General features: G+C 34.0%; 1 protein-coding gene across 3 annotated transcripts in view; it reads right to left on the minus strand.

The window, feature by feature from the left end:
• Window positions 1-17,101, minus strand: part of PCDH15 (protocadherin related 15) — a 954,225-nt gene that overhangs the window by 134,341 nt on the left and 802,783 nt on the right. For all 3 annotated transcript variants that reach the window (XM_070611305.1, XM_070611290.1, XM_070611296.1), the window contains 2 exons: window positions 4,733-4,873; window positions 2,862-2,974 (listed from right to left, as the gene is read on the minus strand). In XM_070611305.1, coding sequence (XP_070467406.1) covers window positions 2,862-2,974; window positions 4,733-4,873 — 254 coding nt within the window. The remainder of the gene's footprint in view (window positions 1-2,861; window positions 2,975-4,732; window positions 4,874-17,101) is intronic.

Here is a 17,101-nt window from a genome sequence, read left to right on the forward strand (position 1 = left end):
GGGAGCACAACGATGGTCATTTTGTTGGGCTGACCCCTGAGGGATTTTTGAGCCCATCTTAAATAGTAAGTACATTTTTTGTGAGCCTCTGATCTAGGTAAGTTAGTGAGAAACATACGTGAGTTTACATCCGTCTCATTTCTTGAGAAGACCAAAATTAACACATTCAGAGAAGTCTCAAAAAGCAGAAAACTGTATGTCCCATAGAAAAGAATTGGAGTCCATAGGCTACCATGTCAACAAAAAAGGAACAGAATTGGTAATAATGGACATGAGAAAAAGAATGGTCTTTTAAATGGGTTGACCAAGAATATTTATTGTTTCGCATATAATTTACATCTCAACGGTTTATTATGCATTATGTAGGATTTTATGGTAATTATATTACATAATTTAATTTAGTACTTCAATATTATAAAGATGACTTTTTATAAGAGGAGAAAAATATTTGGTTCGGCGTGGAACATGTTTCCAGATGCGTCACCTACCTCCTCCTTCAGTATCTTAGCCCTTGCTCTAGCTTAAAATTCTTAAGTAGTTCTTAGAAATTATGAAAGCAATCAAATCCAAATTCTAGAATGTGATTAAGAGTTCTACTGAATGAAATCTTCATTTTTCTTGAGCCTCAACTAGTATCATTCTTTAGCTTCCAGTTTGTCTCTAGATAGACTGAACTACTAAAATATTCTGAAATTCAATACATTCTCTTGTGGGGACCTGAGATTGGCCACCCCAAGATATGTCTCTTTGGCATCAGGATTATTTGAGGCTCATTGCTTTTGATAAACTGGGACAGGCAAGGAGGCTCTGAGGAATGGAACTTGCCCTTTGTTAGGACACATTTACATTTGTAAGGTAAATCTCTATCTGTAAAAGGTGGCTCCCTCTCTGTACCAGGAAGAAGAAAGGAGATGACCTTCTCTCCAAAAACTCTTAATCAATACCAAAGGCAAGGACTTAAATCTGCATTTTATTGTGCTAGTCTGGTAACCTCCTGTAACTGACTTCCCTCCCCCTCCCAACGTTGGCATTTCTTAAAGATTAAGCATCTTTCTTTAGGCTAGGAACTGATTGCTGAGCTCACCTGTGACCACTCAGCTCCAGACAATCGACTTGCCTCCTGCTACGCCCTCCGAGATAGCAGACCACTACCTGCTGTGTCCATCAAGCTCTGTGCTGACGGGGCAATCTTGTGACTCTTGTGGGAGGGACATTTCAATCACATGTGAAACACCCCGTTTTGGGGTATATAACCACTGTGTGCACCCCACTTCTTCGGTGCCCTTTCTTCCTTTGGGAAGAAAGGCCCCGGGCCATGGTTCCTCATAAAGCTTTGTTTAATTTTCTCTTGTTATTCTGTCTCATGTGAATTTAATTCGTTCTCCGGCCAGACGAACCCACATTTGGGGAGAGGAAATGTCCTCCTCCCCTACACTCTCATATCCCTTATTTCTCTCTCTGTATATGTTGATTCTTTGGCATGGAACATCTTTTCAAATTTTTATGGAGAGGCTAAACTCTTATCTTTCCTTCATGATCAGCTTAAAATTATGCTGATCGTGTTCAGAAACAGTTAACAGTCTCTCCAGCACGCTTCCTCAGTGCTGTGAACTTCTATTATTGCGTTTTCACAGTGTATTGTATTTTTCATGTACTTACTTGTTTTCACTTCATGGTTGTGAGCCTCTGGAATGCAATGACTCACTGCCATTTAATGCTGTGTCCAGAATAAGTAAATAGTAATTATACATTGTATAGTGAACCTCCTTCAAATGTTTGTGAGAAAACCATCTCCTACGGGTCCTAACATACTATTGAAAGTAACTTAATGTTTGAATTCAATGGAGACAAAAACATCATGAAAGAAAATGCTATTATATTTCCAGGAGAGCATTATAAGTCTTTCTATCACTTATATCCAATCATGAAGCAATCATGAAATACAGTAATTTTAATTTCATTATTCTTTCAATCAATTCATCACGTCCTAAGGATGGCGATATCTCTCACACACACGCACACACACATGCCACGGACTGGATTATGTCCTTCTAAAATTCATATATTGAAACCCTAACCCTCAATGGGATGATATTTGGAGATGGGCCTTTGGGAGGTAATTAGGCTTAGATGAGGTCATGAGGGTGAGGTCCTTATCTTGGGATTAGTGGCAAGATGAGAGACAGCAGAAAGCTTTCCCTCACTTTCCTCTATGTGAGGACACAGTGAGAAGGCAGCCGTCTACAAGCCAGGAGGAGACCCTTCCCCAGAGCCCGATTATGCTGGTAACCTGATCTTACACAGCCAGCTTCCAAACTGTGAGAAAACAAATGCCTGTTGTTTAAGCCATCCAGTCTGTGGTATTGTGTTCTGGCAGCCTGACCTGACTAAAACAGTATATATATACTAACTCTATAGCTATAAGAAAATATTACACACATAAACACACACACTCTCTTGCACTGATTATATGGAAAATATTATTTCAGATGCACACGAAAATTAGATGATACAATGTATCTGGCAATAACAAGAAACTAAATGTGTACTTCTCATCACTGAGATCATTAACCAGTTGCAATTTAAATCCAAAAATATAATATTTTTCAAAGCATGCTTTAATTATTATTAAAGGATCCATTATTCATCAACGCATTACTAAAACTGATATTTTTATACTAAATTGTACTTTTAACTATATCAACTTTTAAAATAAATATAACGTTATATTAATTTAGAAATGCTCAAACTAGAATTAGAAGCTCACGTCATTGATAAATTCATATCACATCAATTTCAAGAGGTCAAAACAAAACAAAATGAAAACCTATATATATTACTAAACCTGATAGAATCAATACCTATATTCCTCTTGTGTGAAGCGTGGGATTTCTCCAGGATGTAAGACAAGAATTTTCACTGTGGCACTGCTGGACATCACAGGCTCACCGTCATCAAAAGCAACCACCACCAACTTAGAAAGCAATAAAAATTCATGTTAAAGATTATTAACAAGAAGAAAAATAAAAGCATAATTTTTCTCTGTATACTTTTAATCACGGGATTGCCTGCTTCCAGGAGGGGGAGCAATGACCATTTTCCTCACTGCCTACTAGGTAGCAGACCCTGTGCTAGGAAATGCTACGTGTGGTCTCATTTAATCTTCACAACAAGCCTGTCAGGTGGATGTTATTATTTTCCCTTGCCAAATGAAAAAACTCAAAGAAATTGAGTTACTAACTCTATGATAAAAAAACTACCAGTAAAACAAGTATACGATACTATATCTCTCCAATTATAAACTCTTTTCTCTTCCACAATCCTACTGGTGCCTACAGTAAAAACATGTGCCTTTATAAGCACCAATACTTATTGAAAAAGTGTTAAAGTCAGTCCTGTCCATAGCAAAAAGCTAATTATCTTGCTTAAAAGAAGAAATTAATTTTTCCAGTGAATTAACAGTCTGTAAGATTATAGGGTAGAAATACCTTGCTCTGGAGGATAAAATTGGAAATCTTTATAGCTTAACACACTTTGATATACGCTTTCTTAAAAACAATTAAAATATATAAAACCAAGTTCACACTGTAAAGCAGAAATTGTTCAAATGAGGTAAACTAAAGAAAAGCTGTAGTCTTAAGACGTGACAGCTATGTATTATTTATTACTAAAATAGCTCTTATAATTGATCATTTTCTTTGATAACCTATATGTCAAGAAAAATTCTAATGTCTATTTTAAGAAATGTTAAGTGTTTTCAAAACTATGTGTTTCTCTGAAATGTATGTAATTTGGAAGCTGCAGGTTAATAATCTAACTAATTCGAACTAGATCATGGAACCATAACCAAGGATCATCCTGAGAGCCACGATTTACCTTTGGGTTAATGCTTTACAAACAGAACATTTATTCCAAACAATAGTAAAATTATGTAAGACATAGTACCTATTGGTATTCACAAAGTTAACTGATGTGGTATTTGCCCAGTGTAGGGCAAAGGGCTTCATTCACAGTGACAAACACTTTTCTAAGTAACTACAGAAAATGGAAACACTCAACATTAAATAAAATAAATTACTTATGATAATAATGAAAGATGGTTTTATTTCAAATATTCTGGAAGTATAACATAGCATGACCATGTAAACTTCCCATCCAGTAATTCTGCCTCTAGGTACTTATCTTAAGGAAAAAAGTCAGCAAGTGGCAAATGATATTTGCACAAGGAGTTTCATGATAACAAAGATTATTATAACCAAAAAAATGGACACAGCCTAATTATCCAACAATAAGATATTAGACAAAAAATCCCCATAATAGTAAATTCATACAATAGAACATGATACAACCATTAAAATAATAGTATTAATAGTATTTATTGTCATGGCAATAAATTATTCAGTTAAAAAAGCAGTATGAACAATATGATCATGTTATTTTAAAACATATATTTATGTACTTGTATTTGCATGGAATATTATCAAATGGATAGAGATTAAAATGGTAAATTCCGGCTACCTCCAAGAAGTGAAATATCAAGGGTTTTTTTTTTCTTTTTACTTAAGTGTTTTACTTAAGTATTTTCTAAGTGTTTATGCAGTAAAAATATACTTTTTTGAAATTTTAAAAAATTAAAAAGAAAAATGGAAAGAAGTATGGTCATCTGTTAAACAAAACCCGCAATCAAAAGTTAAACATCAAATAGACAACATAAGGAAAACACTTCACTGACCTTAAAAATTGTTGTAGGTTCTTCATTAAGATTGACTCGAGTTATTACTTTACCAGAATCTTCTTCTACATCAAAAATACTGGCAGGATAAGGAAATTGGACATCATCTACTCTATACCTCACACGACTTGCAGGTAATCCCTAAAATGAAATTATATATTATTTAATTCACTCTCACAAAATGAATACAAACTGTAGTGACAATGTTATACTGATTTCTAAGATGGCCTTTTAGAAGGGAAAAATCATACTTCAACATTTCACACTTTCAGGTTTGAAATGTAGCAGAATCTTTATTTCTTTAGGATAACTTAATATAAATCAATGAAGTGTCTTTCCTACATGTTATTTTAAATTATTTATGTGAAAGAACAAATTAATGGTTGCCTTGGGTATCTTCTCTTTCACTTTCCCTTACTTATATGAATCTCACCTTCCACCTTAAACACCATGTCTGCTTAATATTTTATCTTCTGAGATGATTATAAGCTTTCTTTTATTATACATGTTTGAACTCTGTGATACTCAGAGAATGATAAAGTGTGGAGGATTGTGGTAAAGCGGAGGAATAGATATGAAAGTGAAGGAAACAAAAATTATTTACCACCTGCTCTGTTTACCATGCTAGGTTTTTTCATAAATAATTTAAATTAATCCTCACAATTCTTTAGGATAACATTACTAATAATGACGATAGTAATAATAGTAAAATCATGATAGGTAACCCTTGTTGAATGCTTATTACGTGCCAGAACCACACTATAGATGATAGATGTGTACTCTATCACTCATTTTTTAGTTAATGAACTTGAAGCTCATAAGGAATTAAAGAATGTTGAAGTATCCCAGACACAAACCAATAAGCTGGAATATCAAGCAAAAGATTCATTTTTAAAGAAAGAAATATTTGACAATTTAAAAAAGAGACTATAATGAGAATAGTCAAAATTCATTGGATGTCTTTACTTAGAGTTTAGATTGGTTTCATTTTGAATTACATAGGGTAACACTGGGGTGAGAACTATGATCTTTTCAGTGCTTAAGGCCTGAAAAATTTCTTAAGCCAGTCCTAGAAGTCAAATAAATAATTCAGACACAGAGCTGGTATGTGGTACAGCTTGGCTTCAAACCCAAACTGACACTATATTACACCACTAAACTCTTTACAGATAAACACCTCTATTTGGCATCATTCTGATATGGGAGAAGTAAGGACATTATCCCCGTAGGCTGTGGATTTGGTTGGACTCTAAGGCTACTTTGGTGTAAGGATGGTTCTAAGAACATTGTTCTTTGCGTCGTTGATCTTCTTTGTGACTGTCCTTGAATGGAATCTGTTGTTCATGTTGGTTCCTGAATCACATTTGGACTACAGGTCAAATATGTTAGCCTTTAGGACTTGTATAATTCCCTAATAAGTATCTGGAAGTCCAACCCTTTCATACAATACACATCACAGTTGATTACTACCTCCTTGAACACATTCCTCATTTAACTTTTTTCGCTCTTCTGCCTTTGCTTCTTCCTATCTGGCTGCTCTATCTTAGACTGTGCTTGTTCCCACTCTTTCTGGAGTGTTCCAAGGCTCTATCACAGACACTTATTTTCTCTACCTCTATGCTAGGCCTCTAAAATCTCTTCCAGTTCCATGCCTTTGAATATCTTCTATTCCTTCACAATTCCCAAATTTAAATTTCTGGCTAAATTCTCATCCTTTAAATTCCAAAGTAGTATATACAATTGTCAATTTAGACATTCTATTTTCAACTAAAAAAACCCACAACAAGAATCCTGATTTCCTCTCCCAAACTTGTACCTTTTCCACAAAAGGCCCAATCTTTCACCAAGTTGGTCTCTCTGAAAGCCTAGGAATGACCATAGACGCCTTCTCTTGCTGTCATACTCCACAACCAAATTACTATCAAGTCCCTCCGTAAGACCTCAATGAAAGCATGCCCTTATGTAGACAGATCACTTTTCATCTCTTCCATCCGCTTATTACCTTCAGTGGACTCTTAATTGACTCTCTGCTCTTATTCTATTAAAGTTATCTCTTAAAAATATAAACCATCTCCTAAATACTGTTCAAATTCCCAATTATTTTCCATCACACACAAAAATTAAATCCAAACTCCTTACTAGGGGCTATCATATGCTGATGACATCTGGTTTCTGCTTACCTATCCAACTTCATCTCCTTGCTCACTCCTCTTTCACCACATTGTCCCTGTTCCTACTTCGTTGCCTTGGCCTTTTGCCTGACATGCTCTTCTGCCAGATTTCCAGCTACTAAATTTAACCTCCTCTTCACCAAGCCCTCTAACTCATCATTCTAATGTATGTCTCTTCAGCAACACTACATGGAATCATAACATACATTCTATGTGTTTACTTTTTTATTGTTTGTCTCCCACACAAGAATATAAGCGTCACAAGGGTAGGGGCTCTATGTGAACACCTTGAATGGTACCTGACCCACATAGGCACCCAAGGAGTATTTGAATGAATGCCTGAGTTAGTGAATGAATAACCATGCATCAAGGATGCCCGGACACTCCAATTGATATTTAAAATATTTACATATTTCAAGATTTTGGAAATATCAAACATTGTAGAAATCTTGAAAGAATGGTAAGAAACTGTCAGCTCTGGGATAAATATTTACATATGAACAACTGATTTCCCCTAGCCATGGGTGGCCATTTCAGCCACTGAGTGTAGAAAAGAGGCATATTTATTAGAATACTCTTTTTCTATTTGGACAGAATCAGACCTATTATAATCACACACAATGGCAATTTTGCTTGCATTTTCACAATAATGATAATGACAGGAGTTGTTAGATATCAATTTGAGTGTCTTACTACATATCAGGCAATGTGAATTATCTGTATTCTCATATTTATACTTACAAGAAATCCAGAAGTTGGTATGAATAGTATCCATACTTTACAGATGAGAAAATCAAGGCTTTAAGAATTAACTCATTTCCTGAAATTTCCTCAGTTAGTAAATGGGAGAGTTATTACCTGACCAAACTTGCTTCATACTAAAACACGGATCTTTAAATATTAAACCAACTTAATATTTACCTATGCTATCTCAAAGGCAATAGTCCCTTAACATGACCATACATGGCAATACAATTGAGCAAAAGGACTTGGGAAAGATGCTTTAGGACTGAAGGCCCTAGTAAATCTTGTCCTAGTACACTGCCCAGGAAGGTATGTAGTATATGTTCCATGCCACCTTGGCGTGAAGAGGTGCATGATGAAAGAGCAAAATTACAGCATAAACTGTATCAAGAACAAATTTTAGAGTTTCCGTGAGCATCAGTATCCATTCAGTCTATCTATTCAGTAACATAGTTCTAAAATTCTTATGACTATCACAGAACAGATAGCAAGAAACTTGACATATGTTAATTATACCTAGCATGCTGTCTTTAATAAAGCCAAGGTATTTATGGTACATTTAATTGATAAAATAAAAATAGGTTAACTTTTGGTATTGTGGGTTGTTCTCTCTCAAATGCCTAAAACATTTTGGCATTCAGAACATCTTAGAAACTTCCCAGAAGATTGTTACAGATAAGATTGTATGTATATGAACATAAATATTATATGTTAACTTTATCAATAAGCTTTTTATTTTATGATTTGTTATTCTACAGATTACTACCACATAAAGAAAGTGTGGCCCTGATACAACGTTGTTAGCCCACAAGAGACATTATAATTCTTTTCTTTATCACCCTTGTTATCAATGCATCACATTTTATTTTCTATTACATGTTACAATAACTAAACACCTGAAATGCTTTAGATTTGTCTTTGAGTAAATTCAAAAGGTTTTCTCTCTCTCTCTCTCTTCTCCCATCCTTGTTTTCTTCCCTCCCTCTATTTTTTCCTTCCTTTTCCTCTTTCTTCCTCTTTCACTCCCTCCCCTCTCCTCTCTACCCCTTCCCACTCCTCCCTTTATCCGTCGTTTCCTTTCTTCCTTTCTTTCCAAAATCTTTCTTAAATAGTCTTGCTTTTATAGTTAAATAATTAAGCTATATAATAGGTGAAGATAATTGGCTTTGGGAAATAGCTTCAATTAACATACCTAACATTGTCCCTGGGACATTTAAAACATGAATCAGGTCAAATGCAAGGTTTTTAAGCAGTCATAAAAATTAAAATTACTATGGCTTTAATCTGGAAAACAATGTCATCGTGAAATCCAGAAGTTCACGAACACTAAAAAAAAAGTATCATTATAAACTTCATTTAAAATTACTGCTTATTAAATATCCTTTAATACTTGATTCCATTAAAAATTTAAGAGATATGATCAAAGTATTCTAATCTAAAAAATTCACTCATTAATTATATTTTAAAAACTAAAATAAAATAGTTCATCGAGTTTATGAATTATACATTTTAATGACTGTGATATGACATGAATATTCAATATTTATCACTAGATAAATATTAATTTAACAAATATTTGTTTATTTTAAGTTGTACTAGAAATAGAGAGATTCTTCTTTATTCTTACACTTTCCCAATGAGTTGCTATTCCTCCCCGTTGTATACATTACTTAGTTAGTCATATTTTTTAAAAAAATAAACCAAGCTATAAAAATATACTTAAATTGAGATGAAAATATTTAATTATTACTTTCTACATCAATTATATTGTGTCTCTTATATATGTATTTATATGTTTATTAAGAGAGATTTTTTGGGTCATCAATATTGAAGGAAGAGCTATCCTTTTAGAAAGAAATCAATCTTTAAAATTTTATTACTATGGCAGTAGATTCTTTTTCTACAAAATTTCTAAATTATAATAAAATCACTCTAATACTAACACTAAAAGAAGTTTACAAAAATTGTTTTCTTAAAGTTCATACCAAACTGAAACTAGGCTGTGGTTTGATTTGCAAATAATAAAAAAATGACTTGTTGATGCTACACTCTGATCAACCAAATGTAGTGGTCTTTATTTAGGACCAGAGAAATGTTGGGAGGTCCTTAGTTAGCTCCTTGTCTTCAGACACTACCACTACTAAACCTTAGCATTCAGATAAATTTTTAAAAGATATTAGCAAAGAAAATTCATAACCATTGTAAGAAACCCATTGTAGCATTTGCGGACTTGGGCAATTAGAAAGTATCTTCCTCATCAAAATACCTGCTAAAAACAAATCTCATTTTTTTCCTCAGCAGTGATGGAACACAGTGTCTCCTTTTCTACAGGACAATATAACTCTTCATAGTTTTGAAGACCAGTGTTTTACCCCTTAGCCTTGCTATATTAGGATAGATATTTCTAATTGTTTTCATATCATCCTAGGCATTGTTGTCTTGCTTTTATATCTTTTCTCCAGACCCTTTTAACTTACCATAGTTGTTTTGGAAATGTATTCAAACTGTGGATTCAAAAGAATAAAACAATATTGTTTTAGGTCACCATCAAAGAAAACAAATACTTTAGATATCCACTTAGTGGAATCTATTTAATTTTATTCTTTAGTTCAATTGGCTAGATTACAATGCCTCTCCTTAGCACAGGTTTTTTAATCTAATGAGGTAAAATGTATTTTGCCATTTCAGGCAATGTAAAATTTCAAAAGGAAACTATAAAATAGACTTTAATCCAACATTTTAGTGGAAAGTTAATAGGTAATCTCATAAAATGTATGTAATAGCACATAAAAAAACTATTTGAACAATTTTGGATTTTGCTCTATATACTTAGCCATGATGAAGAGGCATTATCCAAGGAAAAAATTTCAGAAAGAATTAACCAAGACATAAACATTGATTTAATAGGAAGTGATGAAATTGTCTGCAAAGATTCTATCTAGGCAGGGGTGGCAAAGATGGAATTTTTCATCAGCTTGCCTCTTTGGGTCTTTCAAAGGGTAAATACAATGTTTCTTCTTTAAAATTTTATGGAAACTGAGGACATGTGAGAAGCATAGCACGCCAGCTTTTTTGAAGCTTCCTCATTTACCATGACAGTTATTTCTATAAATTCAGCCTACCTCATCAACTGAAGCAAGTGTTACTTCAGATAACTATGATTTAATTAAAAAGACTAATGACTTGCTGGTACAGTAATCCTTCTTAAAGTGAACTTCCATTCACTAAAACCTCCTTTGATATTTTTCCTGAATTTTCAAAGTAGTGACACACTCTCCTTAAGAGGGATGTATTTTCCTGAAAAAAAATGTTTAAAATAGAACCATAATATCACCAGAAGTGTAATCAATCAAAGGGTGCTGAAAACTTTGACTTGGCATCAGATAGACAATGGAAATTAACCACAATTTAGAACAAATCCCAGAAGACTTTTTGTTTTGCCATTGGACAAAATTAATTTAATTTAGTTAGAAAAATGGCATCATGGAACTTCATGAAAATAAATTTATTTCATATATAGCATATTTTTAAGAGAGAAATTTAAAAATTATATAAAATATTAGCAATTGATTCCTAACACATCAAATTATTTATTCCCTAACACTTATCTTGCCCATATGTTTTAATATGGCATATGGCATATTAAATTTGATATTTAATATGAATAAATTTATATTAAATATCATCATATGTGAGATTCATTATATGTGGGACCCATTCATTCCTTTATTCATTCATATGTTCATTCATTTAACATGTTTACTAACTGGACACTGCTGAGTCCTGAGAGTATGAAAATGAACAAACTCACAGCCGAGGCGGGGAGACAGAGTTCATCTCTTATCCCTTCCTTCTTGATGTCCATCAACAATAATTCAGTCAGATTGGCCTGTTAAAATACCAGGTTCACTCCTGCTCAGCACTTTTCATTTGTTGTTCACTCTGCCTGCAACATTCCTGCATGGTGCATCCTTTCTAACACCCAAGTCTCAAATGACACCTCCTCTGCTTATACCTACCCATAGAGCACACTGAGTCAATCCTTATTTTATTTTCTTTATAGTATGTATCCTTATCTGAATTTATGTTACATATTTACTTGTTTAAGGGGCTTGCAGCCTATCTCTGTCCCTTGATTGTGAACTCCATTAGAGCAGATATTTTTTTGGCTTGCCATTACTTCAGAGGTCAATAATAATTTTTTAAGTGAATACTTAGAATATGATCAAAGCTTATGTATATGTGTATGCTGAATGCCAGCATACACAACTCTAGGGGGCATTCTTATATAGATGTGAATGGCTATGTGTGTAATGCCCCATAGTTGAAAATATGTATAATTGTATTCCTCTTTGCAGTAGCCATATGTACATTTTTTGAGAGCAGAAAGTCAAATTTACATCAGTGATTTTTGCTTGGGAAAGAGGCTTCATAAAAGAGACGATAATAGAACTCATGAAAATACAGCTCCCAAAATGTAGAAGATAGGAAGAGAAGAAATATTTTTTCAAAAAGATTCCTGAGTACAGTATTGGAGAAAAGAAACCATCTATCATCATGAAAATCCCTCCATTTTTTTCTAGACTGGCTAAATGTGAAGCACTATCTCTTCCCTACTTCCTGGCCTCTGTCTTTATATTCTATGTTACTTCCTTAATTATATTTAATACATTCTGTTGTTAAGCCAATTCTTTAAAATAACAACACAATCCTCTGGATTTTTCTAATACATAAATCCTTAGATAATCTATATTAATAGGATATAGATGATATTTTCTTATACTGACTACACTGCATAATGTGTTAAATCTGAGTCATATAATGGGTTAACCTATACTTGAACAAGATTGAGATTTCTGAGTAATAATTCTGGTAATTGCAAGAATCATAGCTACATAGGTAATTTTCTATATGGTTTAGAGGACTTTTAAGAATTTATTTATCACAAAATGTGGCAAAATTGTTGGCAAGTTTTCAATTTAAGACTCACCAGTATCTGTTCATAGCTCCTTATCCATAGCTACTCATATTCAACCCTCAAGATGATAGGCAGTGAGGAGAAAGACAGATATACTTCTATACTTATGGGCCTCATAAGTGGTCAGTTGGGGAGACAAAAGGTACACAGGTAAACACAATTATCTACTAACATTTCTGATAAATGCTATAAAGGAGAAGCATGGGTAGCACTAAATGAAGGTGCTAGAACTAGAGCACGGATCTTTGGATTTATAGCCAAGGTGACTTTCTACCTCACTGTGTAGGCACTTGCACATGAACTCTGTCTCCCCCAGTCGGCTGTGAGTTTGTTCATTTATGATGTGCCTTAAAACTTATTTTGATTTATTGAGGCTGTAGCAATTGTGTTATATGTGGAGTCCATACTGGTATATCATTTGAGTATTAAAATGACAAATTAAAATTTAATTTATGTGTTAAGATTTTGGACATTCTATCTTAAACTCAACAGGGTAAAAGTAGATATGTATCATTATGAAGTGACATAAGTTAACGATGTCTATTTAAACAAAATACCTTGCTAATTTTTGGTAAGAACCTTATTAAAATACCTACATATTTATTTTGGGGGGGAATTATAAAGACACTATTAGCACAGTGTTTTCATGAAAACTTTATTCTCAAATCTTACAATGGATGACATCAAATACACAAAGGGCACTAAAATTACTTCCTGAGTCCAGGCACTAGTTTATACTTGATGAGGATATAAACACTGTACCAAACCCGAGGCAAACTTAGACGTTTGCCATCACCCTGAAAGCAAGGATGAAGAGGAGGAAATATTAACTAACATCTCTACTGACATTGGCTAAGTGCTTTCATTCCTCCTTACACTCGAGTACCAGTCCAGGGAAATGGTCTTATCATTCTTATATGGAAGCAAGGTTTCAAGAAATTAAGTAACTGCTGTACAATACCATTGTTCCTAGTTAAACACAAACACCAACACCAGTGACATTAGTCAATAGCTTTGAGGGACTCTGCGGATGTTTGCCAACCCTAAGTGCCCTCAGGAAGGACATAATTTATGACATCTATTAATAAATGAATGAATTCATTAGTTTGTTCATATATTAGGCTTCTTTCCAAATACGAATTGAGGTAGGATGTGACTTATTTAAATACTGTGTGGTTTCCAAACTGAGAAAGGCTTGATTTTAACTTTGTAATGCCCTTTTATCTATTAAATTTGACATGTGGAAGACTCAAGAAATATTAGTATGAGACAAACTACTGGTATAGTCATTTATTCAGTACATATATAGTAATATGGTGATATAGTAATACTCTGAACCAGGCAATTTTTCTAGATGATGAGAACATGACAGACATGATATCCTATCACAATGGTACTTAGATGAGATTTTTTAAATCAAAAAGTAACATATTTCTATACGATAACAAGGCGAGTATAATTAATGTAGCAGAATAAATGTAAATTTATATCAAGAAAATAGAACCTTAAGATTTCAATTATTTTCTTTAGTACTCAGCGCATTTTTTTACTTTTGATTTCCATTCTTACAGTGAGTGTAAAACACAATATGTTTTGACTTAATGATGGTGAGAATGTAATTAATTGCTACAGAAGGTAATTGCAGATTTGTATGAAGGATGTTCTAAACTTGCAAACATAGGGAATTTCAATGAGATTATAATGGACCAAAATAATTAAGTCCTTAATATCAGGGGATATTTGGATTTAGTCATTTTTCTTAAATACATAATCATGAAGAAATTACTTACTCAGACCCCTATAACTTTCTTCATAATAATGGCAATCACTTTATATCAGGGAATACTAAACCTATTATTATCATTACACCAAATATTAAGTAATTTGTTTTCAAGTACACAAAGATTTTTCTCCCTGATGTGATTTCCAAAATTCTTCCTCCCGACATCTTTGAAAGCAACTAATGGGATTTATTTTGTAACAGTGTCATTCACGAAATCTTCCAAATATGATTTAGCATTAAGGATTACTGCAAAGTCATTTGTAGTGTTCTTTGCAGTCATAATGATTTAGTCATTTTTTTTAGTGGATCTAACTGCATTCTAAATTATCCTTAAAAGAGACTAGGAATAACTGCAGGTCAAAATCTCCATGCAACCACTGAGAAGTTCATGTGCTTTTCTTTCTTCCTCTCCGCCTCTCCTCTTTTTAACAACTGGAGTGACTACTATGTTGTGACACTACAGTGAGTCAAAACTCTTATAGGCAAGGTCCTTATGCCAGACGACACTGACTTAATATAATGCCTGTGTATAGTTCAGTTTCTACAGATATGGTATTAACATAACTATACATATCCTAAGAAATGTTTGCTTTAAGATTATTTACCACTAAGTCTTTTGGGAAATATGTTTTTCAAAGGTAAACGCAACTCAATCCCCTAAAGACATCACATAACAAATAACACATTCCTTGTAAAATTTCTTCACTTAGTTACATTTTTTAAATTTATGAAGCTAACAGTTGGCACACATTCAGCTTCCCTCACAAAAACCAGTTCACAAAACCAAAAGAACTCAAAAGTGGGATGAACCTGAATGAGAGCTACTCCTTAGTGATACTGCCCCCTCTGCCCTAAAGCCTTCCATTTTTCTTAGGATGAAACAAGAAATCTTGACACTATCTTCAGGGCCTACCAGACTCCAAAGGATCTGACTCAGATTTACCTCTCTAGTCTCCTAGCAAAATTGCATCCTTTTGGCTGTTAAAACTTTGTTTTCTTCCTCCCACTTGAGAGCATAATTCTGCCATGCCTCTTTGCCTCAGTCGCGTCTCCTTGTCTCTCAGACCTCAGCTCGTTTTGAGTCGCTTCCTCCAGAACCTTTCTTGACTCTCCAGACAAAATCAGGCTCCCTCTTGTCTGCTTTTACAGCACCTTAAAGATTTATTTTCAAGAGCTTTGCACAGTTTGCCATTTCTATTTACTTGATTGAATTTGGATCAATATCTATCTCCTTAAGTTTGAAATTCTAAGGCTAGGAAGTGTGACAATTTTAATTCTTAATACTTAACTCAGTACTCTTAAATAATATTGGATGCACACACATAATAAATATTGAGGGATTTTTATTTCGTTTGGAGCACAGGGACAGAGATTTGTGTTAAATATTATTCCTAGTTTATGGAACATTGTGATCAATGGATCTGGTGAGTATAGTTACTTCTCATTTCTTTATCTCCTTTCATCCTCACACCTGGCTCCTACCTCCTTTGTCCGTCAAAGGCAACCATTTTAATACATTTAAAGAATATTTTTAACTAGACTGTTGTACATTGTATTATTGTTCAGCAACTACTCCTTTTTCCTCTATTTTTTGCCCCATTGATTTTGGGCTTGGCCATATGACTTGCTTTGGTCAGGTCAACAGAATGTGAGAGACTGTGACACACAACCAAAAGCCTTACATGTGATGGTGTGGTTAGCAAGTTCTCTTGTGATCCTGTCTTTCAGTGTGAAGAACAGGTCTGCTTAGTCATGGATCCCTGAAGAAGGAGACATGTGCAGTAGACATGAGCCCAACCTTCCGCCTGAAACCAAGGCCAGCCAACCTCTAGCTGCCTCAAAGACCCATGAACTAAAATATAAACCTTTGTTAGAATGAATTGGTGATATTTTGGTATTGTTTACTATGTAGCACTTTGGTAGGAAAATTTAATTGATGCTATTGGGTGCATTTTTGCTTTTTGTGTTTTTTTAAACTTTATGTAATGGTATTATTTTCTTTTATTATTTTCATTGAGTATTAGGTTCTTACATTTCATTCTCATTGCTATTTGTTCATAAAATCCTGCTGTGCTAGAAGTTCACAGGACACTTCTCACTTCCCACTTCTAGTATATAATCAAAACAATTGAAATTAGAATCTTGAAGAGACATTTGCGCTTTCAGGTTCTTTGAAGCATTACTCACAATAGCCAAGATGAGGAAATAACCTAAATGTCCATCAGTGGATAAAGAAAATGTGGTATATACATACAATGGAATATTATCCAGGCTTAAAAAAGGATAAAATCTTGCCATTTGCAACAACATGGATGAACCTTGAGGATATTATGCTAAGTGAAATAAGTCAGTCACAGAAGGACAAATACTGCATGATTCCACTTATATGAGGTGTCTAAAACAGTCAAACTCATAGATGCAGAAAATAGAATTGTGGTTGCTTGGGGAAGGGGGAAATGGAGAGTTGCTGTTCAAGGGGTATAACATTTCAGTTATGTTATTTTGTTCTCATTTTACAAATCTAAGAACTGAGAGACAAAGCAATTAAGTGAATTGCCCAAGGCCACAGGCCTAGTCAGTAGGAGGTTTAGAAGTTGAAACCAGCCAATTTCACTCTAGAGCTCTTACGCTTGAAGCCAATTAAAACTTTCTTGGGTTGATGAACTATGTGAGTTTGCAGATTGAAAGGGGCC

Source organism: Equus przewalskii, chromosome 1 (genome assembly GCF_037783145.1).
Source record: "Equus przewalskii isolate Varuska chromosome 1, EquPr2, whole genome shotgun sequence".
Classification (NCBI taxonomy): domain Eukaryota; kingdom Metazoa; phylum Chordata; class Mammalia; order Perissodactyla; family Equidae; genus Equus; species Equus przewalskii.